A 25,159-nucleotide genomic window follows, 5' to 3' on the forward strand; every position below is an offset into this window, starting at 1 on the left:
GCCCAAGCAACAGAGTGAGACTCTGTTATCAAAAAAAAAAAAAAGACTTGAGAGGGGATGAGCTCACTCATGAAGAGTGTAGGAAGAAAAAGAGAAGCTTCTCTGCTCTCAGAAAGAATTACTGACATTAAGCATGTAGGTGAAAAGAGAAACAGAAAAGAAGACAGAAATGGTCGGAGTAGGACAATGAGGCAAAAAGGGGCTATCAACGGTGTAGGAAGTAGATTGAGGAAACCCAAGGAAGCCACAGACAGGCAGCACATCCCGTCATTCTGGCCTTCCCAAGCTGCTGGAGAGAGCAGGGGCATCCCTGCAGCTGGGCACAGGCATCATCTCCTTTGCGGCTCCTAGACTTCTCCCAAAGGAGTTCACCAATTTCTATTCACGCACTGACACCTGTCCTGGAGCTTGACTTCTGATGCCCTGTGGCTGGGGTTGAGGGAGGGTGGAACAGGGCGTTGCCACAGACTTCCTCATATATAGATACACACACAAACACACTCCTGATCTCTGACCCATCTCGGGCAGGAAAGTTGCAGAGCTTCCCAATTCTGCTTCATCCACCACCCTCGCTGGTGGTTCCAGACTTCAGAAAGTTCTTAATGATGAATCCTTGGCTTCTAGCCTCCTTCTTTCCCCACCACTCCCCAGGCTGAGATCATCCAGCCCCGAGCTCTGCACCTGCCATGTACCTTCTGGGATACCCACTTGGAACCATGTATTCCATGAGTTAATGGTGTCACTATCACCTTCTCTTCTATATCAATAATTTTACCTTAATCTTCTCATTTAGTACTTAAAAAGGAACCTAAAAAAACAACTAGTCTTCTCTGCCTTCCCCTACTTTTTTATTGGTGTTGTCGAAGTTGCAGAAACGAGATCACAGCGGAAAGGGGATGTAGCTAGGATCACACAGTCAGCCAGAGTCAGGACTAAATCCAAGCCCCTGAGTCTGAGGCAGTAGAGAATAGTGATTCTGAACAGAGAGAGGCCAGGGGCAGATCACCCCAACTCTGCCACTTAGCTGCTTGACCTTGGGCAAGCCATTTAACCTCTCCATGCCTCACCCTTCCCCTGAAAATGGGGATGATATGGGTATCTCTTTCATAGAGCTGCTGTGAGGGTTAAATAACCCAATATTTGGGAAGCACTTTGCACAGAGGCTGGCACATTCTGTAATAAGTCTGCTGTGATTATTTCTACTTTGCCCTGGTCTGCACATCTTGCTTTTAAAAACATCTTTCTTCTGCTTTCTTAATTCCCGTTCTCCTTAGCATTCCTCTCATTTATCCATCTTTAATCCCTGTCTCTGCTTCTCAGGAGGGGAGGGTTGGGTTTGGGGAGAAAGAGAGAGTGACTATAGAGACTGGAACTTGCTTGACAGCCAGGGAGTGCCTGCCATGGTAACACAGGAACATGTAGCCTGCGCATGTTAGTGTAACAATCACATGGCATCCATGCTAGTCAGTTACACACCGTCACTCAACAGTCTCTGGGTATCTCATGCCCACACTCAATCAGCCCAGACCCCTGTGGCTTCAGAAATATCTTGGCCCCTCGTCAGGTGGAGCTCATACCCAAACCCATCCCAGGCAAGTCTCTCTCTGTCTGGCCAGCTTGTGTCTCCAACTCCCTCAGAGCCTGGCTTGGCGTTGGAAGTTTTCAGCCCAGGAAGCCTGAGCGAAGTGGGCACCTTCGAGGGATTTTGATCCAGAACCATTCAGGAGAGACTGTGGTGGTAGACCCCCTACACACACGCACTGACACTTGTGTGCACATGAGCAGATAGGCTTGAGTCTTCAGCTCACAAACTTCTTCCACGTTCCCGATTGCCCACCTCGTCCAAAGTCTCTTGAGGTGCTTAGAGAAAGGATTGATACCTATTTGACTGAGGAAGCTGAGGCCAGCGAAGAATAGTGCTTTGCTTAAAGGCAAGGATGTGATAGAGTCGAGCAAATGTAGGGCCCTTGCGTCCCAGCCTCGAACATTTCTGTTTCACCGCAGCTGCGAGCTGCGAGCCCAGAAGGCGGCTCAGATCAATGTGCGCTGAATTCACGCCCCCTACCCACCCTGCCCGATCCCGCCAAAGCCACTGCCTCCCCTGTGGCGGCCGCTGGGGAAAAGGGAGAGAACTGCCATAGCTTGTCTCTTTAATGCGCGCCCCCAGAGGCCCGGCGCGCCCCCGCCACTATAACTGGAGTGCATGGAGCAGGCTACGCTCAGAGGAGGAAGGGCGGGCGCTGGGCACCCGTTGACTGACTTTTCCAAGTGCGATCAGTGCCCATCCGTCCTGCCTCCATGGACCCGCCCGGGAACGGCCACCGCTGAGGACCCCACGCCTACTAGGATCCCGGCTGGGTCTCACCCAGCTACCGCACCGTGACCCCCGCGGGCTGTGCCGGCTCCCGGCGCCTCTGCCCGCAGCGCTCGCCGTCGGGCTAGGGCTCCGCCGCCGCCACGCCTCGCTCCCCGCACTCACCGCCCCATGCTGGTGCACACCTACTCCGCCATGGTGAGTAGTCTCGGGCCCGGGACATATTCGGCCGGAGGATCGGGGCGCCTGAGTGCTGGGCTTTCCAACCCTCCTGCCCCGCGCCAACGAAATCTCGGAGGGAGGGGGCCGCAGGGACTCCGCCAGCTGAGAACACGATGCGCAAGTGACCGCTGTCCCCAGCCTGAGGCTCCTGCGCCTGCGGGTGGCTCGGAAATAAACCTCGGGCCGCAAGAAACGGGGGGGACGGCAGCTGAACCCTCCCGAGCTGAGGAGGATCCTTTCGGGCTGGGGTCCTTTCAGCTGCCAGTGGGTCACCTAAGGCACTCCTCTCCTTCCCCAGGAGCGCCCCGACGGGCTGGGCGCAGCTGCCGGCGGGGCCCGCCTGTCCTCTCTGCCCCAGGCTGCCTACGGGCCGGCGCCCCAGCTCTGCCACACGCCGGCCGCCGCAGCTGCCGCCGACTTCCAGCCGCCCTACTTCCCGCCGCCCTACCCGCAGCCACCGCTGCCCTACGGTCAGGCGCCCGACGCCGCCGCAGCCTTTCCCCACTTGGCAGGGGACCCGTATGGCGGCCTGGCGCCCCTGGCGCAGCCGCAGCCTCCTCAGGCCGCCTGGGCCGCGCCCCGCGCAGCCGCCCGCGCCCACGAGGAGCCTCCTGGCCTGCTGGCACCGCCCGCCCGCGTCCTGGGCCTTGACCCGCGCCGTGACTACGCCACCGCCGTGCCCCGGCTCCTGCACGGCCTGGCCGACGGCGCGCACGGCCTGGCAGACGCACCGCTCGGCCTTCCGGGGCTGGCGGCGGCCCCCGGTCTGGAGGACCTGCAGGTGAGACCCGAGGGGTCCGGGATGGGTCGGGACTGGCCGCGGTGGTTTACTACCATGGCTGGAGGCAGAAGGTGACAAATGCAGGAACCCGACTTTTCTCCCAGCTCGCCACTTCTCACTGGTGACTCCGAGGATGTGTCCCACCTCCTGGGTTAGACGTTGCCTGGCCATCAAGGCTGCCTGGCACTGAGTCCGCCAACAGTGCCTGGGTGGCAGCAATCCTCGGCAGGGACTGAATCACTTCTTTTCTCCCCGCTGGGCCGTTGAGCCACGTGTGGCATCCATGGGGCAGCCTGAACCTGGGACGAAGAGAAGCATAGTAGTTACCAGTCTAAGGTTCAAAATTCCCTTTTTGCACTGCACGGTGAGATGCCCAGGGCTCCAGCTCGGTGCCTGGACATAGCGATTCCTGGGCCTGCCCGTCGCCGCCCCAAGAGAAGGTGGTGCGCGTTGGGCGGAGCAGACAGAGACCGTGGGTGGCAGGGGCTTGGGAAGCCATGGGCGGCTAGGGCTTTATGCGCCCTCACTGCCTCCCTCTGCTATTTGCAGGCGATGGACGAGCCGGGAATGAGCCTCCTAGACCAGTCCGTGATAAAGAAAGGTAAGGAATGGTGTGCATCTGTCAGGGCAGAGCCGGGCGAGATGGTGCAGGCCCTTGGTGCACAGATCCATTTTCTTCACCGGACATGCCTCCTGTGTGTCGCCAGGTTGGGTGTCCACCAGGCACTCTTCCTGGCCGAGCCAGAGATTAGGCAGAGAGAGGTGCGGGCTTGGTGAGTTTGCCCAGCATCCTGCGGCCTGCGGTGGGCCTAAGCGGGTCAGCGTTCACTGGGCTGCAGCACTGGGAGCCTGGCCTCTCTCCGAGGAGGGGGAGGGCACTCTTGTGGATCTGGAGTTGATTTGCAGAACGAGTTAAACCACTTCCCTGTTTCCCTAAGAGGTGGGAATGGAAGTGCTGTTCCCACGGAGTTTGGGAAATGATTTTCATTTTACAGTGCCTTAGCATTTCGGAGCCTGGCGGGCACTTTCTTCCCCTTCCTTCCAGGCAGGGCTTTGGAGGCTTCTGGGGGAATTTTCTTTCTGTGGGAGTCTCTTGCGGCATTTAGACTTAGGGGATCTTGTGTGTGAATACTGTGTGTTAGGCTGTATGCACCTGAGTCAGGGCCCACCTGCTCCTGGGTGTCTGTGTCTATGTGAGTTCAGGGTCCTGTGCGGGTCTGAAATGTTCCCTTCATGGGTGTCTTAGTATTTCTTGGAGTGTGAGTGTGTCTGTTTCTGTGAATGTGTTTGTGAGGTGTGTCTCTGTATGTTGGTGTGCATTTCTCTGCATTTGCGGGTCTCAATGTGTACAGTATCCCTGTTGTGTCCTGCACTTTGTTCTTTGGTATCTGAGGATTTCCAAGCATGCACGGGTCCTCTCTGTGTATATGTAGGAGTATTTGTGTGACTCCTGGCATTAGTAAAATCCTGGGACACGGTACCCACCTTTTCTGGCCTGAGGACCAAGTACTGGCCATGACAGGGGAAGGTGAGAGACAGACAAAAAGAGAGAGACAGCCAGAGAGGAGCAGAGACTCAGAGGGGCCCAGGCATTGGGCAGCAGCCTGTTTACATTTGGGGCAGGTGCCCGAAAGAATTCAGAGGTGCACATGAGCCTGCGGTGCCCCAGGCAGGCACTGCTCCCACAGGGTTTGGCTCGAATTGTTTTTCAAACGAGTGAATTCAAGCCTGGGCTCTATTTGCCCTCCACTTGTTCTCAAGGGAGGCCAAGGTGGAAGTGGTGGTAGCAGGGCTGGGGCTGGACTTCCAGGAGCTGGGGCTGAGTTACCAGGAGCTGGGGGTTAGCTGGATGGCCTGGAGTGTGTAGCAGGGAAGATGAGGCAACAGGGCAGGAAGTGGTGGGGAGGGGGTGGAATTGGGGCTGTGTCCTGTGTTGCTTGGAACTGGGGGTGTGGGAAAGACACTAGGAACCTGGTTGCAGCGCAGCTCTGCTGGTGGGGCTTGGTTGGCTTACTGGACAGAGCCTTTCTTGACCCCTGAAGAAAGAGATCCGTCTGCAGGGGGCAAAAGCCTGCCTGGACTTCCTGGCCACCAGAAATATGAGCATGGTGGTGGTCCCCAGTTCCCTACTCATGCTGGGCTCGAGAGACTGGGAGTCTAGGTTCACTGACTCCCTGAGAAAGACTAAGACCCTGCATTTTAGAAAGGTGTTTGGGGATCTCTGCCCTGCGCAAGGGTAGAAGGATCAGCTGTTGCTCTGAGCACCTTAACCCGGAACCCCGGTCCAAAGCCGAGACAGGAGACTGGATGCCAGGCCCTCCCAGAGCTAGTTTCTCTCAAACAACTTCCAAGACTCATAGATCCTAGGGGTGCGCTGAAATCCCCCAAAGCAGTCCAAAGAACACAACGAGAGCCCTAACATCCCAGGTGCGGCGCGCTGGCTCCCTGGAGCGGGGCGGGACGCGGCGGCCGCGCGGACTCACGTGCACAACCGCGGGACCCCAGCGCCAGCGGGACCCCAGCGCCAGCGGGACCCCAGCCCCAGCGGGTCTGTGGCCGAGTGGAGCGAGTGGAGCGCCGGCGACATGAGCGGAGACTGCGCCCTGGACGTCCCAGCCTAGACGTCAAGTTACAGCCCGCGGAGCTGCAGCAAAGGAGAAGGGGCAGGAGCTGGGCACAGTTGGATCCGGAGGTCGTGACCCAGGGGAAAGCGTGGGCGGGCGACCCAGGGCAGCTGCGGCGGCGAGGCAGGTGGGCTCCTTGCTCCCTGGAGCCGCCCCTCCCCACACCCGCCCTCGGCGCCCCCAGCAGTTTTCACCTTGGCCCTCCGCGTCGCCGCCAGCCCAGTGGGGAGTGAATTAGCGCCCTCCTTCGTCCTCGGCCCTTCCGACGGCACGCGGAACCCCTGTCCTGCCCCACAGACCTTCGGCCTCCGCCGAGTGCGGTACTGGAGCCTGCCCCGCCAGGGCCCTGGAATCAGAGAAAGTCGCTCTTTGGCCACCTGAAGCGTCGGATCTCTACAGTGCCTCCCAGCCTGGGCGGGAGCGGCGGCTGCGTCGCTGAAGGTTGGGGTCCTTGGTGCGAAAGGGAGGCAGCTGCAGCCTCAGCTGCGGCCTTCGCATCGCGGCGGTGGGCGTTCTCGGGCTTCGACTTCGCCAGCGCCGCGGGGCAGAGGCACCTGGAGCTCGCAGGGCCCAGACCTGGGTTGGAAAAGCCTCGCTGACTGCAGGCAAGCGTCCGGGAGGGGCGGCCAGGCGAAGCCCCGGCGCCTTACCACACACTTCCGGGTCCCCCGCCAGTTGCACCCGCGGTATCGGGCAGGAGATGGCAGGGCTGAGGCCGACCCTAGGCATATAAGGGAGCCCTCCATTTCCTGCCCACGTTTGTCACCTCCAGTTTTGCAACCTATCCCAGAGACACAGAAAGCAGGCAGGACTGGTGGGGAGACGGAGCTTAACAGGAATATTTTCCAGTAGTGAGCAGGGGCTGTATGGGACGCGGGAGGAGCTCAGAAGAGGCGCGGAGAGTGCCCGAGGTTGGGTGAGTGCCTAGAGGAGAGATAGTTGAACCGGGCTCAAGAGGTGCTTAGTGGGTGTTTGTTGAATGAATGAGTGATGGGTTTTGAAGTCTGAGTGCATTGAAAGAGGGGGTGTGTAAAAAGGGCTACTTTCATCACACAGGACACAGCATGTGCAAATCCTCTCCCTGTGGAAAAGCCAGACAGGTTAAAAAGGTTACAAACAAATTAGCCGGGCATGGTGGTGCGCCCCTGTAGTCCCAGCTACTCGGGAGGCTGAGCCAGGGGAATCGCTTGAACCCGGGAGGCGGAGATTGCAGTGAGCCAAGATCGCGCCACTGCACTTCAGCCTGGCAACAGAGCGAGACTTCGTCTCGAAAAAAAAAAAAAAAAGTTACAAACCGTGTGTGGGTTTCAGGTTATACAATCAGAGCTGGAGGGGAGTGGTCAAGGATGAGAACGGAGATGGATCCCTCGTTCCCTCTGGAGGAGAGTGGGTAGTTGCCTACTTGGGGGTGGGGAATCCCTCTCCACCGGATCAGCTGTCCGATCTCGGGATCTCTAGGACAGGAGCTGATGTAAACAGTCGCCCTCTTCCTTGCTGTCTTTGGCCCTGGAGAAGGAGGAGGGAGCTGGGGAGGGTCTCCACTTCCCAGAGAATCTCTAAGCAGCCAGGACATGGGTGAGATGAGTGAGATACTGACCTCTGGGACAGAATTTGAGAGGGTGCCAAAAAACTCAGTAATCAAGATAAATAGGCCAGGCGCGGTGGCTCACGTCTGTAATCCTAGCACTTTGGGAGGCCGGATCACTTGAGGTCAAGAGTTCCAGACCAGCCTGGCCAACACGGTGAAACTCCATCTCTACTAAAAATACAAAGATTAGCCCAGTGTGGTGGCGCTAGCCTGTAATCCCAGCTACTCGGGAGGCTGAGGCAGGAGAATTGCTTGACCCAGGAGGCAGAGGTTGCAGTGAGCCGAGATCATGCCACTGCACTCCAGCCTGGGCAACAGAGTGAGACTATCTCAAAAAAAAAAAAAAAAAAAAAAAAGAGGCCGGGCGGCGGTGGCTCACACCCTGTAATCCCAGCACTTTGGGAGGCCGAGGCAGATGGATCACCTGAGGTCTGGAGTTCGAGACCAGCCTGGCCAATATGGTGAAACCCCGTCTCTACTAAAAATACAAAAATTAGCTGGGTGGAGTGGCGGGCACCTGTAATCCCAGCTACTCTGGAGGCTGAGGCAGGAGAATCACTTGAACCCGCGGGGCGGAGGTTGCAGTGAACCGAGAGATCACACCATTGCACTCCAGCCTGGACAACAAGAGCGAAACTCCATCTCAAAAAATAATAATAATAATCTGTTTTTTTCTTTTTTTTTTTTTTTTGAGACACAGTTTTACTCTCTTGCCCAGGTTGGGGTGCAGCACCACGATCTCAGCTCACTGCAACCTCTGCCTCCCAGATTCTCGTACCTCAGCCTTCCAAGTAGCTGGGATTACAGGTACCTGTCACCACGCCCAGCTGATTTTTGTATTTTTAGTAGGGGCCGGGTTTCACCATGTTGGCCAGGCTGGTCTCGAACTCCTGACCTCAAGTGACCTGCCCGCTTCAGCCTCACAAAGTGCAGGGATTACAGGCGTGAGCCACCACGCTTGGCCTTTTTAAATGAAAATAGTGCAAAAATCCATGATAAACAAAATATCAAAAATTTACTGAACTTGCACTTCCACAACCCTTTCTCACTTGCCTCCCAGGCTACTCTCTGCCCCAGAAAGCAACTTAAAAAATGTGCAGATAGAGTTTGGACTTTACCTGAAAACGGTGGGAGCTATGGAAAATCTTGGAGCAGGGGAGTGAAGGATAGAAATTATATGTAAAAGAAACCCTGGGCCGGGCGCAGTGGCTTATGCCTGTAATCCCAGCACTTTGGAAGGCCGAGGCAGGTGGATTACCTGAGGTCAGGAGTTTGAGACCAGCCTGACCAACATGGTGAAATCCCATCTCTACTAAAAATACAAAACAATTAGCCAGGCATGGTGGCGCATGCCTGTAGTCCCAGCTACTCTGGAGGCTGAGACAGGAAAATCGCTTGAATTCGGGAGGTGGAGGTTGCAGTGAGCCAAGATTGTGCCATTGCACTCCAGCCTGGGCAACAAGAGCGAAACTCCATCTTAAAAAAAAGAAAGAAAGAAACCCTCTAGCAGTTGATGAGAAGGAAACTTAATCAGCAGGTCCCAGCAGGGGAGATGAAGAGACTCTAGGGAGGGCATTTGCACATGTTGTGCCCCCAGTGTGGGGTGGGGAGCAGGTCACTACCCCTCCTGTCTACCTTCCTCTTGCTCCAACCCCTTCAAGCTTTGGACCAGTGGTACCCTAAGTGTAGTCTAAGGAACCACATGCATCAGGACCCCCAGGGGGTGCTTGTTAAAAATGCAAATTTTGGCTGGGCGCGATGGCTCACGCCTGTAATCCCAGCACTTTGGGAGGCCAAGGCAGGCGGATCAAGAGGTCAGGAGATCGAGACCATCCTGACTAACACGGTGAAACCGCGTCTCTACTAAAAATACAAAAAAAAAAAAAAAAAATTAGCCGGGCATGGTGGCGGGCGCCTGTAGTCCCAGCTACTCGGGAGGCTGAGGCAGGAGAATGGCGTGAACCCGGGAGGCGGAGCTTGCAGTGAGGTGAGATAGCGCCACTGCACCCCAGCCTGGGCGACAGAGCGAGACTCTGCCTCAAAAAAAAAAAAAAAAAAAAGCAAATTTCTTGGGCACCACCCCACATTGACTGCATGAGAACCCCTGGAAGTATGGCCCTGGAACTTGCATTTTTTAACTGATTTTTTGAGGTAAAATTTACATACCTAAAATTCACACATTGTAAGAATACAATTTGATGATTTTTAGTAAATGTAGAGTTGTGTAACCATTATCACAATCCATTTTGAGGCTTTTCTGTCATCCCCAGAAGTTCCCATTTGTAGCTACTCCCCATTCTCACCCCAAGCCTTAGGCCACCACTGATCTGCTTTCTGTCCATAAATTTGCATATTCTGGACATGTTCTATAAATAGAATATATAAATATGCAGACTTTTGCATCAAGCTTCTTTTGCTTAGCATAATATTTTTGAGGCTTGCCCCAAACATTATGCTAAGTAAAAGAAGCAGCAATAAAAAGAAACAAACTATTATCAGCAGTTTGTTTCTTTTTATTGCTTCATAGTATGCCATTGTATGGGTGTAACATATTTTGTTTATCCATTGGTCAGTTGACGGGCACTTGGGTTGTTTCCACTTTTTAGCTGTCTTGAATAATGTTGCTGTGAACATTCATATACATGCCTTACTATAGACATATATTTTTAGTGCTTTTGAGTAAATTCCTAGGAGTGGAATTGCTGGATTATATGGTCGGTTTAGGTTTAATTTTTAAGAAACTGTCAAGCTGTTTTCTAAAGTGGCTGTATTATTTTGCATTCTCACCAGCAATGTGTGAGGGTTCCACTTTTCCACATCCTACACTTAGAATTGTCTTTTTTTTTTTTTTTTTTTTTTTGAGATGGAGTTTCACTCTTGTTGCCCAGGCTGGAGTGCAATGACGTGATCTCGGCTCACTGCAACCTCCGCCTCCTGGGTTCAAGTGATTCTCCTGCCTCAGCCTCCTGAGTAGCTGGGATTACAGGCGCGTGATACCACGCCTGGCTAATTTTGTTTTTTTAGTAGAGACGGGGTTTCTCCATGTTGGTCAGGCTGGTCCTGAACTCCCGACCTCAGGTGATCCACCCGCCTTGGCCTCCCAAAATGCTGGGCTTACAGGCATGAGCCACTGCGCCTGGCCTTTTTTATTTATTTATTGAGATGGAATGTCACTCTGTCACCCAGGCTGGAGTGCAGTGGCACAATCTCAGCTCACTGCAACTTCTGCCTCCTGGGTTCAAGCAATTCTCCTGCCTCAGCCTCCCCAGTAGCTAGGATTATAGGCACGCACCACTACACCTGGCTAATTTTTGTATTTTTAGTTGAGATGGGGTTTCACCATGTTGGCCAGGCTGGCTGGTCTCGAACCCCTGACCTCATGATCCATCCACCTCAGCCTCCCAAATTGCTGGGATTACAGGCATGAGCCACTGTGCCTGGCCCCTGTCTTTTTTATTATAACCATCAAGTGGTATCTCAGTATAGTTTTAATTTGCATTTCCCTAATGACTAATAATGTTAAGAACTTTTACATATACTTATTAACCATTCATCTCTCATTTTTAATGAAATGTCTATTTACATATTTGAACCATTTTCTATTTAGGTTGCTATCTTATTGTTGAGTTATGAGTTCTTTATATAATATATTCTGAATACAGTCCTTTATCAGATATATGATTTGAAAATATTTTCTTCCAGTTTGTGGTTTATCTTTTTCTTTTCTATTTTTAAAATTTTAATGTTTTATTTTTGCATTTTTAAAAATTATCTTTTTTTTTTTTTTTTTCATAGAAACAGGGTCCCGCTATGTTGCCCAGGCTAGTCTCGAACTCCTGGCTTCCAGTGATCCTCCTGTCTTGGCCTCCCTAAGTGCTGGGGTTACAGGTGTGAGCAACTGCTCTCTTTTTTTTTTTAATTAAAAAATTTTTCAGAGATAGGTCTCACCATGTTGTTCAAGCTGGAGTTTGGTGGCTATTTACAGGCAAGATCACAGCGCACTGCACCCTCGAACTCCTGAACTCAAGTGATCCCCCTGCCTGAGCCTCTCGAGTAACTGGGACTACATTCTCATGCCACCATACCATGCTATTTTCTTAATAATATCTTTTGAGGTGCAAAAGTTTTAGACTTTGATGAAGTCCAATTTATCATCATTTTCTTTCTTTCTTTCTTTCTTTCTTTCTTTCTTTCTTTCTTTCTTTCTTTCTTTCTTTCTTTCTTTCTTTCTTTCTTTCTTTCTTTCTTTCTTCTTTCTTTCTTTCTTTCTCTTTTGAGGTGCAAAAGTTTTAGACTTTGATGAAGTCCAATTTATCATCATTTTCTTCCTTCCTTCCTTCCTTCCTTCCTTCTTTCTTTCTTTCTTTCTTTCTTTCTTTCTTTCTTTCTTTCTTTCTTTCTTTTTCTTTCTTTCTTTCTTTTTTCTTTCTTTCTTTCTTTCTTCCAGTCTCGCTCTGTCGCCCAGGATGGAGTGCGGTGGGGCTATCTCAGCTCATTGCAACTTCTGCCTCCCAGGTTCAAGCAATTCTCCTGCCTCAGCCTCCCAAGTAGCTGGGATTACAGGTGAGCGCCACCATCCTGGGCTAATTTTTGTATTTTTAGTAGAGACAGGGTTTCACCATGTTGGCCAAGTTGCTCTCAAACTCCTGACCTCAGGTGATCTGCCCGCTTCGGCCTCCCAAAGTGCTGGGATTCCAGGAGTCAGCCACCACACCTGGCCTATCATCTTCTTTTATGGGCCTTGCTTTTGGTGTCGTATCTAGGAACTCTTTGCTCAACCTGAGGTCACGAAGATTTTTCTCCTAAGTTTTCTGTTGTTGTTGTTGTTGTTTGTATTTTTAGTAGAGATGGGGTTTTGCCATGTTGGCCAGGCTGGTCTCAAACTCCTGACCTCAAACGATCCACCCGCCTTGCCTTCCAAAGTGGTAGGATTACAGGTGTAAGCCAGGACGCCTGGCCTTCTATGTTTTCTTCTAGAAAAAACTTGCAATTTTAACAAGGCTTCTTGGAGAGTCTGTTGCACACTTGCCTAGGTTCAGAAGTCAGACCATATCTACCACCTGTGGACAGAGTGCCTTGTCTGACAGGTTAAATAACTGGGAGCTCTTGTGTCTGCAGGAGTGAGTGTGTGTGTGTGTGTGTGTGTGTGTGTGTGTGTGTGTGTGTGTGAATGGCTTCTGCATGTGTGACCAGCAGGACACCATTAGATCACTTCAGCTTCAGGAGTTACCACAGGGAATCCTGTCCTGTGTGTGTGGGAGACAAACCTTAGTGTCTCGGCTTTGCCCTCTGTGCTAGTTTAATTCCTACTTCCATCACTGCCCGTCCCTGACCCACCTGCTTCCCTAACCATGGATTCCATCCCTCTTGCCATTTTCAAGGGAAGAAGCTCTGAGAAAAAAAGGGACTGGTGGGGGAAGCAGCAGGGTCTGTCACTCATATTCACAAACACATGAGCAATGTCATGTCTGCCCTTATATCTAGCAGCACCTATGTCTGCATAAATCTGGCATCAACAGGAGAAAGCACTTGCAAATATCCATATCTAGGCTACCACGTTCCTCCATACTCCAGCTCATCCTCATTGCTGTATTTATCACAAGGGCATACAGTTTTTGTATACAGTTATCCTTTTTTATTTTTTTTTTGAGATGGAGTTTCGCTCTGTCGTCCAGGCTGGAGTGCAGTGGTGCAATCATAGCTCACTGCAGCCTCAAACTGGGCTCAGTCATTCGGTGGCCTCAGCCTTCTGAGCAGCTGGGACTATGGGCACATACCACCATGCCTGGCTAACTTAAAAAAATTTTTTTTTTTTAGGCCGGGCGCGGTGGCTCAAGCTTGTAATCCCAGCACTTTGGGAGGCCGAGGCGGGCGGATCACGAGGTCAGGAGATCGAGACCACGGTGAAACCCCGTCTCTACTAAAAATACAAAAAAAATTAGCCGGGCGTGGTGGCGGGCGCCTGTAGTCCCAGCTACTCGGAGAGGCTGAGGCAGGAGAATGGCGTGAACCTGGGAGGTGGAGCTTGCAGTGAGCCGAGGTCGGGCCACTGCACTCCAGCCTGGGTGACAGAGCGAGACTCCGTCTCAAAAAAAAAAAAAAATTTTTTTTTTTGTAGAGATGAGGTCTCACTATGTTGCCCAGGCTGGTCTCGAACTTCTGGGCTCAAGTGATCCTCCTGCCTCAATTTCCCAAAGTGTTGGGATTACAGGTGTGAGTTACCATGCTCAGCCAGCCTGGGCCCTAGGTTTTAATAGCAGTTGAATGGAGAAGGCTGCTCATCCTGTTTCTCCAACCCCTACTTTTGGTGAGGGGTGATGGGAGGGAAGACAGTTACTTTGCCCTTCTTTTTATTTTTAATTTATCAATTTGTAGGTTTTTGGTTTTGTTTTTGTTTTTGAGACAGCGTCTCACTGTGCCACCCAGGCTGGCGTGGTCGGCTCACTGCAACCTCTGCCTCTTGGGCTCAAGCAATCCTCCTACTTCAGCCTCCAGCGTAGTTGGGACTGCAGGCATGTGCAATCACGCCTGGCTAATTTTTGTATTTTTTGTAGAGACAAGGTCTTATTGTATTGCCCAGGCTGGTCTTGAACTCCTGGGCTCAAGCAATCCTCCCACCTCGGCCTCCCAACGTGCTGGGATTACAGGTGTGAGCCACCGTGCCTGGCCTAATTTGTAGTTTTATTTGTTTAAAGTCAAGCTCGAGGTATAATTTTTTTATACATACAGTATAGTTCAGTTCGGGTTCCCAGGGCCCTTGCATCATTAGCTTATTTCATATTCACTCATGGCCACCTGTGCCAAGACCCTGCCCTCGACACACTCATACTTGGTAGGGAAGACACCCGTGGAAACAGACCAGAAAGGTTCAGTGCGGTAAGGCCAGGGATGGGGGTGAGAGGGAGCTGGGGGGCAGGGGAGGGAAGTTCTGCGCAGGGGTTGGTGCCTAAACTCAGTAGAGTAGAGAAGGACCCCTGAGAACCAAAGGAGCACTGTGGGGCTCAAAGAGCTCACACCCTGGGAGGCACCACATCGCAGGAGGCACTTCACACTTGTTCCATTTGGCCTGTGCTGGGTTTTTCAATCTTTGAGTCATTGCCAATGCTTACAAATCCAGAGATTTCACATAAAAATCCAGAATCCGAGTTTCAAAAACCAGCAAAACAAAACAAAAACACAAACAAACCAGGAGCTTTGTGTCCTGCTTGGCGGGACTTTGCATAAGGTGCCCCTCTAGCCTGCCAACCTCCCCCACAGCCCACTTACTATGTTACCTCTTGAGCCCTTCCTCCCTTGAAGCCTGGAGCTGTGCTATCCACCAAGTGGCCACTATAACCACCATTGAGCACCCAAAATGCGACTAATCCGAATTGAGATGCACTTAAGCATAAAATGTCCATTGGATTTTGAAGGCTAATTTCAAACGATGTAAAATATCTCACTAATAATTTTAAAAATATTGATTACATGTTGAAATGATTCTATTTTGTGTATATTGTGCTAAATAAAATATACTAAATAGTAATATATTATTTACTATTATATTGACTAAAATTAACCTCACATGTTTCTTTTTACTGTTTAAAATGTGGGCCAGGCCTGGTGGCTCACCCCTTTAATTCCAGCACTTTGGGAGGCCAAGGCAGGCGGGTGGATAGCTTGAGTCCAGGAGTTCAAGACCAGCCTGGGCAACATGGTGAAACCCCATCTCTATGAAACAGACAAAAATTACCCAGGCATGGTGGCACGCACCTGTAGTCCCAGCAACTTGGGAGGCTGAGGTGGGAGGATCGCTTGAGCCTGGGAGGTGGTGGTTGCAGTGAGCTGTGATTGTACCACTGTACTCCAGCATGGGCAACAGAGCAAGACCCTGTCTCAAAAAAAGATGGTGGACACTAGGAAACGTTAAATGTATACATGTGGCTCACATTATATTTCTCTTGGTCAGCTTGGGTCTAGAGCGTAATGGACAAATGGGGACCCAGCGAGAGGGGCAGGCAGAGCCAGAACACAAGGGAGGGTGAAGGAGGCCATTGTAACATGATGGTTAAAGCTGTGAACTTCAGAGTCAGTGCGCAGAGTTAAAGGTTCATTTCTGCTCCTTACTTGCTGTCCCACTTTAACCTCTTTGAACTTTCAGCACCTGGCACTTACTCATTGACAGGTGACAACATTTTGTCTAGCTCTGGAGCTGGGATTTGATTTTCAGAGAACTGACCGGGCTCTGATGAGTTTTAAGCTGAGTTTTTGGCTGCAGAATGGTGCATCCAGATGGAAAGATCCCTCTGGGCGGGGGCAGGGAGATCAGAGCAAGGTCTGTGGAGAAACTCACATGGGAAGTGAACCTGTGTCTGTGTGCATGCAGAGGAGTGGCCACATCCAAGGCACATGAAGAAATGAAAGTCGTGGGATGGGCAGGGGTGGGAGAAACAAAAAAGGAAAGCTGTAGGCTCTAGTGATGGATGGGATGTGGTGATGGACAGGATGTGGTGATGGATGGGATGTGGTGATGGATGGGATGTGTTGGGGGAGAGGGTTGCAGAGGGTATCACAGAGGTTTCTGGCTGGGCTGCTGGGTGGAGGTGGGGAGGTTTATCCAGAGAGGGAGAGACTAGACGTTCTGCCAGGCTAGGGATCAGGCTAGCCTTTTCTACTTTTGTATTCCTCAGGCCTGGCACCATTCTTGGCATGCAAGTGCTCAGCCAATATTGCCAAATGGCTGGAAGGCAAAGAGCACCACCTTTGAGACCGCAGTCTTGGGTTTGTGACTGGTTCTCCATCTACCAGCTGTGTGATCTCAGGCATATTACTTCACCTCTCTGGACATCAGTCTCCTCATCTGTAAAATGGGAATAGTGATAAGTGTATCCCCTTGTGGGTTGTTCCAAGGACTGAGTGGGTTTATCTACGGGAGCACGCAGCAGTGAGTGCTCAGTAGCTGTTAGTCCCAGACTCCACACTCGAGCCTCACTCCTGATGTACACACGAGGCCTTGTCTACCAAGGCTGTCACCTCCTTAAAGGAAGAGAAGGCCAAAGGGTTCCACTAAAGAAGCAAGTGCTTCAATATTCTCCCTTCCCCCAAGGCTAAGCAGGAGGATGGAGGTTAGACTGCAGAAAGAACTTTCTTTCTCTTATAGCCAAGAATGTCTAAGTGAATTTTAGAAAATTAACTTCTGGCCAGGCACGGTGGCTCATGCCTGTAATCCCAGCACTTTGGGAGGCTGAGACAGGTGGATCATGAGGTCAGGAGTTCGAGACCAGCCTGGCCAATATGGTGAAACCCCATCTCTACTGAAAATACAGAAATTAGCCAGGCATGGTGGTGGGCACCTGTAGTCCCAGCTACTCAGGAGGCTGAGGCAGAAGAATCGCTTGAACCTGGGAGGCGGAGGTTGCGGTGAGCTGAGATGGCACCACTGCACTCCAGCCTGGTGACAGAGCGAGACTCCATCTCAAAAAAAGAAAAGAAAAGAAAGAGAGAGAGAGAGAGAAAGAAAGAGAAAGAGAGAGAGAGAGAGAAAGAAAGAAAGAAAAGAAAGAAAGAAAGAGAGAAAGAAAGAAAGAAAGAAAGAAAGAAAGAAAGAAAGAAAGAAAGAAAGAAAGAAAGAAAGAAAGAAAGAAAGAAAATTAACTTCTCAGATTCCCTTCTCTGGTCTTCAGTTAGTAGATAATTAGGGAGTGTTTGGGGAGGGGGTATAGGGCCTATCTCCTGGTCTCCTTCAGCATTCACAGAGTGACTTGGCAGGAAGAGAGGGCCAGGGCTGAAGGCATTAACAGGGCAATAACTTCCCTGTCTCTGGGATATGGAGCCCACAGTCTCCAGACCCCTCACTGATGCAGGGGTCAGGTGGGGTGGGAGGGCGGAGAGGAAAAACGTGGGAATCACGAGTGGGAAGAGGGGATCTGGGGACTCCCTGTGATTGCCCAGCCGTGGCCTAGCCCTGCTGCAGGGCCCCGGGGTCCTGCCTCCAGCTCACACTCATATCCTTACATGCAAGTCCCTCTCTGATGGCATCTGCTAAAACACCAAGATTCCGCTGGAACTGTTTGAGTTTAAGATAGGACCAGCCCGATTCAGTGAGGGGGACACAGATTCAGGAGCCAGACAACTCAGAGTTCAGTCTCAGAGTTCACATCCATCAGTTGAGGGAACTCGGGCGAGTCACTTTCACCTCACCGTGGCTCAGTTTCTCCCTTCATAAAGCAAGGATACCAGACCCTCCCTTGAGTGGGGCCGTGTGCGGCAGCCACTGGCTCAGTGTTTCCCTCTTCTCCACAGTGCCCGTCCCCTCCAAAGCCAGCAGCCTCTCAGCCCTCTCCTTGGCCAAAGACAGCCTGGTGGGCGGCATCACAAATCCTGGTGAGGTCTTCTGCTCCGTGCCTGGCCGGCTTTCACTGCTCAGCTCAACGTCTAAGTACAAGGTGACGGTGGGGGAGGTGCAGCGGCGACTCTCACCTCCCGAGTGCCTCAACGCCTCCCTCCTGGGGGGTGTCCTCCGCAGGTAGGAAGGCCAGCCCACAATTCCCCGCCTGGTTGGATCCCTGACCTCTTCAGGTCTTCTGAAGGCATCAGAGAGGAGGCCAGTCTCACCTAGGCCTCCTGCCTCAGTCTCCCTGGGAGGGGAGGCCCCGGGGACTCTGGATTGTGCATGTTGTAGGGGCCGGCCCAGGTCCCTGGTGGCTGCCACATGTCTGTGGGTCTGGGGTAGGGAGGAGGGCAGAGAAAGAAGCCTGGGCACAGAGTAGGGATGGAGAACTCACCTACACTGGTCAGGACGAGACTGGGTCTGGGGAAGAGAGAGGGCCATCCTCACCCCCTCTTCCAGGAAATGAACCCCAGGACCCAAGGCCCATTCTGCGCGGCAGCATAGGCCCTGTGTGTTTTGGGGTGCGGAGCATGGTAGTCCATGGTTCGTCTTCCTAGACCTGTCTCTCTCTCTCTCTCTCTCTCTCTGTGCATGTCTTTGTGCCTGGGAAGGGTATTTCTGCTTCAGGGTCATGAACTTGGATGAGTCTGAGGATGGTGTGGACATGTGTGTGCATGTGCGTGTGCGTGTGTCTATAGTAGCGGATGGCCAGGAGCATGTGTTTTCATGAGTGTGAGTATCCTGTGTTTCTTCTAGTGGGATGTGTGGCCTACAGTGTGTCCTGCTGTGTGTGTGTGATTGCCTGTGCATCTGGAGCTAGTCACATGGATGTTCACATATCTGTGCCACTGTGTGGGAGTGGCATTTGTGCAGTCATAGGGGGTATCTCCTTACTCCTAGCATCTTGGAGGATCTCTGTGAGTCCCTGAGTGTCTGTACATGTGTTCCTGGGACCCTGACTTGGTGTGATCCTGTGTCTCTGTGTCCCTGGGTGTCTGAGTCTGTGTCTCTGCATATGTCTGTCTCTATTGGTTCTACGTGTCTCTGTTCTTTCACGTGTGTGTGTGTGTGTGTGTGTGTGAGTCACCAGGTGGCTGTGTGTGTACCTGTGTCTCCCCATGTGTCTCTCTTTCTGTATGTCACTGTGTGTCTCTACATATAGGTCTATGTATCCCCGGGTAGGTGTGTGTGGCCATCTGGTGTGCTAAGGACCCCAGGATGCCCCACCCTGGCTGCCCCTGCTGTGGAGAGGATTAGAGTGAACTGAGGGGCTCCTGGAGCTGGGTGCTGGCCCCCCGCCTCTGTCTTGGCTGCAAAACCATGGAGATTAGGAAGAGGTTGCGCCCTTGCTGAAAGAGACCTCAGAGCATCCCCAGGACCAGACCCAAACCTCAACAGGGGCTGGTGGAGGCAACAAGGCCCTTTGGCAGCCACTTAGCCTCCATACGTTTCTCTTGTCTTCATAGTTGTATGTCTGTCTGTCTCTGTGCATGTCAAGGGCCAAGTCCAAAAATGGGGGCCGGTGTTTGCGGGAACGGTTAGAGAAGATTGGGCTCAACCTGCCAGCTGGCCGTCGCAAGGCCGCCAATGTGACGCTGCTGACTTCGCTAGTGGAAGGTGAGTGAGGCCTGAAGATGGGCATGGGAGTGGATGCGAGGGCAAGTGAGTTGTCTGGTGTGACTGTCTCTAATGCAGGAGGGTGTGTTTAGTGGTGTCTGTGTATCCGTGTAAGTGTTGCAGTATCTGTGTGTGTACTCTCTGTCATGTATAAGGTGTGTTTGTGATTTCTGTGTGTAGTCTTTGTACATGTGTGCATGCATGTGCAATGGAGACCTACTTGCAGTGTGCGTATGTGTATGTGGGTGTGGGTGTGGGTGTGGGTGTGTGGGTGTGTGGGTGTGTGTGTTGGCGGGGAATAGCCAGTGTTTGGATGTGGTAAAGGGATGAAGGGGGTGACAGCCCCCTCCCCTGGAGGTTGGTGCCTCTGGAATACATGGTGGGCCCAGCTCCCATCTCTGAGCTCAGAGCCCAACCCTAAAGGCCCCAAGGGAGAGCAATGGAATGGGAGCTGGAGCTGGGCTGGGAAGGAAAGTCAGAGAGGGCATCTACACAGGCAGGATAGGACAGGATCCCTCTGGCCAGGGGGTCAGAGGTTCAAAGCTGTGTTCCAGGCGCAGAGGTACACCCGGCAGTAGTGACAGCTCCCCTCCCCCCAGGAGAGGCCGTGCACCTGGCCCGAGACTTCGGTTATGTCTGTGAGACGGAGTTCCCAGCCAAGGCAGCCGCCGAGTACCTGTGCCGACAGCACGCTGACCCAGGGGAGCTGCACAGCCGCAAGAGCATGCTGCTGGCCGCCAAGTGAGTGAGGGCACCCTGCACAGGCACACGTGGGTGCCATGCACAGACAGACATCATGTATGGGCACAACGGACACCACTGTGTACATCAGCAGGGAGCTGTACGTGCATCACACGTACATGCACACCACTGTGTACACAAGCAGTGAGCACACACATGTACCTGCGGCCCATGTGGCACCACACATGGGCACACCTAGGCTCCCTGCTTAGGCTTTCCTGGGCACATGTGTGCATGCCACCTGGGCACACTTGGGTGCCACATATGGGTATATTTGGGCATCATGTTTATCACTCAGACATACATGAACACTCCTTACAAGCTCCTGGAGCACACATGGACACTACATGTGAACATATCTGGGCTCCTGCATCAGGAACAGTGATGTCAATACTGGGTCACACAGGCTCACGCATGGGTCCTACACTCACATACACTCCCAGGACACCACCAGCCCCAGTCCCCATCGCAGGTCTGAGGCTCCCTCTCCTAGCCTTGCCCATCAACCCTCTGATCCAGTGACATCCATCAGGCCACCAAGTCACACCTGACTGCTCTGCAAGTCCATTGTGCCTCCCTCACCACCGTTCACATGCTGCCACCTCTACTCAGGTCTTCATCTCACTCCTGGACCTTCACCCCAGAGTCTTCCTGTTCCCAACCTCCCTGCACATGCACCCGCCCCACTGCATAAGAATCTTCAATGGTTCCCGCTGCATTGATTTTCAAATTAGGTCTGTGAGGGCACCTCAGGTCCTGTTTAACAAACTAGTATTCTATTAAGATTTAGTTTTGTTTTTGTTTTTTGAGATGGAGTTTCGCTCTTGTTTCCCAGACTGGAGTGCAGTGGCGCGATCTCAGCTCACTGCAACCTCCACCTCCCAGGTTCAAGCAATTCTCCTGCCTCAGCCTCCTGGGTAGCTGGGATCACAGGCGCCTGCCACCAGGCCCAGCTAATTTTTGGTATTTTAAGTAGAGACGGGGTTTCACCATGTTGGCCAGGCTGGTCTCGAACTCCTGGCCTTAGGTGATCCACCCGCCTTGGCCTCCCAAAGTTCTGGAATTACAGGCATGAACCACCGCACCCGGCCCCAAGATTTAGTTTTTCAGGCCAGGCAAGGTGGCTCACATCTGTAATCCCAGCACTTTGAGAGGCTGAGGCTGGTGGATTGCTTGAGCCCAGGAATTGGAGACTAGCCTGGGCAACACGGTGAAACCCGGTCTCTCGTAAAAATACAACAATTAGCCAGGTGTGGTGGTGCACTCCTGTAGTCCCAGCTACTTGGGAGGCTGAGGTGGGAGGATAACCGGAGCCTGGGATGTCGAGGCTGCAGTGAGCCATGATTGCATCGCTGTACTCTAGCCTGCGTGACACAGTGAGACCCCAATCTCAAAAAAAAAAAAAAAAAAAAAAGGTGAAAGGCAAAAGATTTAGTTCTTCCAAAAGAGTTCTTATCTTAGCCCATTTGGGCTGCTATAACAAAATACCATAAACTGAGTAGCTTATAAACAACAGAAATTTTTATTTATTTATTTATTGAGACAGAATCTTGTTCTGTTGCCTAGGCTACAGTGCAGTGGTGCAATCTTGGTGCACTGCAACCTCCAGCTCCTGGGTTCAAGCAATTCTAGTGCCTCAGCCTCCTGAGTAGCTGGGATTACAGGTGCCTGCCACCACATCTGGTTAATTTTTGTATTTTTAGTAGAGGTTTCACCATGTTGGCCAGGCTGGTCTTGAACTCCTGACTTCGGGTGATCCACCCACCTCGGGCTCCCTAAGTGCTTGGATTACAGGTGTGAGCCACCGCACCCGGCCAACAAATTTATTTCTCATAGTGCTGGAGGCTGGGAAGTTCGAGGTCAAGGCAGATTCCATGTCGGGTGAGGGCCTGCTTTCTGGCTCATAGACAGCACCTTGCTGTGTGTCCTCACATTGTAGAAGGGAGAAGGGGTTTCTCTCTGGCTTCTTTTATAACAAGGGCATTAATCCCATTCATGACGGCTCCACCTCCATGACCTAATCACCTCCCAAAGGCCTCACCTCCTAATACTATCACCTAGCGGGGTAGGATTTCAACATATGAATTTTGGGGAACATAAGCATTCACACCATAGCAGTCCCACTGCAAGAAAAGACAGAGAGAGGAAGGGGATAGAGAAAGAGAGAAAGAAAGAGAGAGAGGCTGGGTGCAGTGGCTTATCCCTGTAATCCCAGCACTTTGGGAAGCTGAGGTGATCAGATCGATTGAGCCCAGGAGTTCAAGGCCAGCCTGGGCAACTTGGCGAAACTCCGTCTGTGCTAAAAAAAATTAGCCAGGAGTGATGGTGTGCACCTGTAGTCCCAGCTACTCGGGAGGCCGAGGTTGAGACTGCAGTGAGCTAGGATTGCGCCACTGCACTCCAGCCTGGGTGACAGAGCAAGACCTTGTCTCAGAAAAAAAAGAAAAGGGAGAGATAAATCTGAGAACTACCAATTGGTAGGCTAAAGTTCAAACTCTTTTGAGGGCCCCACAGTCTGGCCCACACAAACTCCACCCACTTCTGCCAACCCTGTCCTCACATCCTTGGGTTTGTCTGTTTCCGGCTTAGAACATCCAGTCCTCCCACCCAACGCAGTCCTTCAAACTGACAACTCCACCTTCCTGCCTTTGAGGCTTTCCTCAAGTGCCCAAGGCAGAAGAGGAAGCACAGACTCCTGGGACTGCCAAATGGAGAGACCTCTGAGGCTGCTCATACTGTGGCTGGAGAAACCTAGCCAGGGCGGGGCTCACCTCGTTCACTAATCAGCTCATTCATCAAGCACTTCGTGGGTCTCAGTCCTGTCTAAGATACTGGCTGGCTTTCATGGTGACACAAAGATGAATGATGAGTGATTCTCTTGCCTGAGCCACACACAGGACGCACAAAGGAATGAATAATGAGTGGCTGCAAACTAGAGCTAGGTTCAAATCCCAGCTCGGTCACCTTGACAGGTCATCTAACCTGTCTGAAACCAGTATTCTTGTCCGTATGATGGGGATAATAATAGTATAGACTTGTTATGAAGATTAAGATGATGCAGACAGTGTGGTTGGCACAGCATCCAGCCTTCAATTGTATTCACTGCTAGTTATTATTTCTGGCAGATTCTGGATTGTTTCCTAATAGCTTCAAAGACAAAGTTCTGTGAAGCACTGGGTGTTTGGGGTTGGGAGAGGGAATCCAGGAAAGTTTCCTATATAAGGTCGTAAGTAGCTGAGCTGCACTTTGAATATGGGCTGGACATCCAAAAGAGAAAGATTATAGGGTGATCGACATGTGCTGTTTATTAGCTGTGTGATACTGGGCTAGTCAAATGACTTCTCTGAACCTTAGTTTCCTTTTCTGTAAAAAATAGTATGGTCATCATTTGCAGACTGTTGGGAGGGTCAGCAATTGTGTAGCTAATGTCTGTAAAATGCCTAGCATGTAGTAGGTCCTTCTCTGGGCTCAGACTTTTGTCCTCCAACCTCTGACCCTCCTTCTCCCACCAGGCAGATCTGCAAGGAGTTTGCAGACTTGATGGCTCAGGACCGCTCACCGCTGGGCAACAGCCGTCCAGCACTCATCCTAGAGCCCGGAGTACAGAGCTGCTTGACACACTTTAGCCTCATCACGCATGGCTTTGGTGGGCCTGCCATCTGTGCTGCCCTCACTGCCTTCCAGAACTACTTGCTGGAGTCACTCAAGGGGCTGGACAAGATGTTTCTAAGCAGTGTGGGCAGTGGACATGGTGAAACCAAGGCTTCGAAGGATGTCAAGCATCGGAAATAACTGCTTCTCCCACCCCATCCCTAAGGGGCTCCCAGGCCCTGAAATAGGGACTTAGCTCTTGGGGGTGGGCCTGGAAGGACTGAAAGGTGGGATTAAGTCAGGCCAGAAAGAGAACATTCATCCAGAGATCCCAGAGTTGGGGATCTGGCTTGGAGTAAGGGAGGGGGCCTCTCTGTGGTGGTGTGTTGGTAAGTTAAGGGCCCAAGTATTTGTCTCATGTGTGCAATTTTCTGACCTTTGATGGTTGAGAAGGTTTGGACAGAAAATTGACATGAAAAGATCTGGCTCATGGGGCAGAGCCCTTTCCATTAGCGTGCCTGGGTGGCCGTGGGTGCTTCTAGAGGCCAAAGCCTTTGTGTTTTTCACTGGCGGCAGGAGGAAAATTGATAAATCAGAGGTGCTACTGAGGAGTTGGTGCCCCTCATTCCAGAATCTCCTATCCCCAGAAAAGGGGTGCTGGAAGGAGGCCCCAGTGGACTCTTTGTACCCTTCCTACTCTCAGAAAGAAGTGGGCAGGAGGGGTCCTCAAGGAACAAAGAAGATAAAGCACAAATTGCAGAACTTGAATCCAGGCTGCTGCTCATCACAGTCCCGTTGCTGTCTGTCCTATTTATTTATGTATGTTGTGATTAAATTTGAAATTTTAAAATGTCCAGTGCAACTTATTTATCCCAATGAGTTGGGGATGCATTTCACTGTTTTCTGGCCATACACTGATATGTCCAGCTGGACCAGGAGGGAGAGGGTGTTTTTGCTCGCAAAGGGCTGTGGGTGGGTTGGGAGGGAAGAAAGGTGTGTCAGGCACCCTGAGGTTGTCGCTGGGATCTTGTATTTGTGGTTCTTTTGCCCCTGCAGTTGATGTACCTCCCCATCTCCCCATCTCTCATTCTCTTAATAAAACCTTTCATTGGATATGAAGCCCTCCCTGTCCTTCTTTAGCCCAGGCCTGGATTTGCCTCCTAAGAGGGCAATGTCACTGGGGAGAGGCAGGGCCTGGGAATTGGGCAGGGGCTAGGATTGGAAGGGGCCCCTAACAGCATGGGAGGGAACTGGGGGCCCCTCTGTGTGAGAGGAGGTACAGATGTTGGTCTATCTGGCATGTCAGTGTGGC

At 51.9% G+C, this 25,159-nt stretch overlaps 1 protein-coding gene across 2 annotated transcripts; it reads left to right on the plus strand.

The window, feature by feature from the left end:
* The first annotated feature begins 1,756 nt into the window (after positions 1–1,756).
* TFAP2E (transcription factor AP-2 epsilon) lies at positions 1,757–24,925 on the plus strand. 2 transcript variants are annotated; one of them, XM_032160226.2, is made up of 7 exons: positions 1,757–2,512; positions 2,835–3,317; positions 3,867–3,918; positions 17,811–18,033; positions 19,397–19,515; positions 20,115–20,256; positions 23,769–24,925. In XM_032160226.2, exons 1-7 carry the CDS (start codon positions 2,486–2,488, stop codon positions 24,046–24,048), a joined length of 1,326 nt encoding a protein of 441 aa, XP_032016117.1. In that variant the 5' UTR covers positions 1,757–2,485; the 3' UTR covers positions 24,049–24,925. The 2 variants fall into 2 exon arrangements, with proteins under 2 accessions (XP_032016117.1, XP_058299394.1); XM_058443411.1 differs by having other exon boundaries at positions 2,400–2,512; positions 22,846–23,861.
* Positions 24,926–25,159: the final 234 nt, after the last annotated feature.

Source organism: Hylobates moloch, unplaced genomic scaffold, assembly GCF_009828535.3.
Source record: "Hylobates moloch isolate HMO894 unplaced genomic scaffold, HMol_V3 SCAFFOLD_8, whole genome shotgun sequence".
NCBI lineage: Eukaryota > Metazoa > Chordata > Mammalia > Primates > Hylobatidae > Hylobates > Hylobates moloch.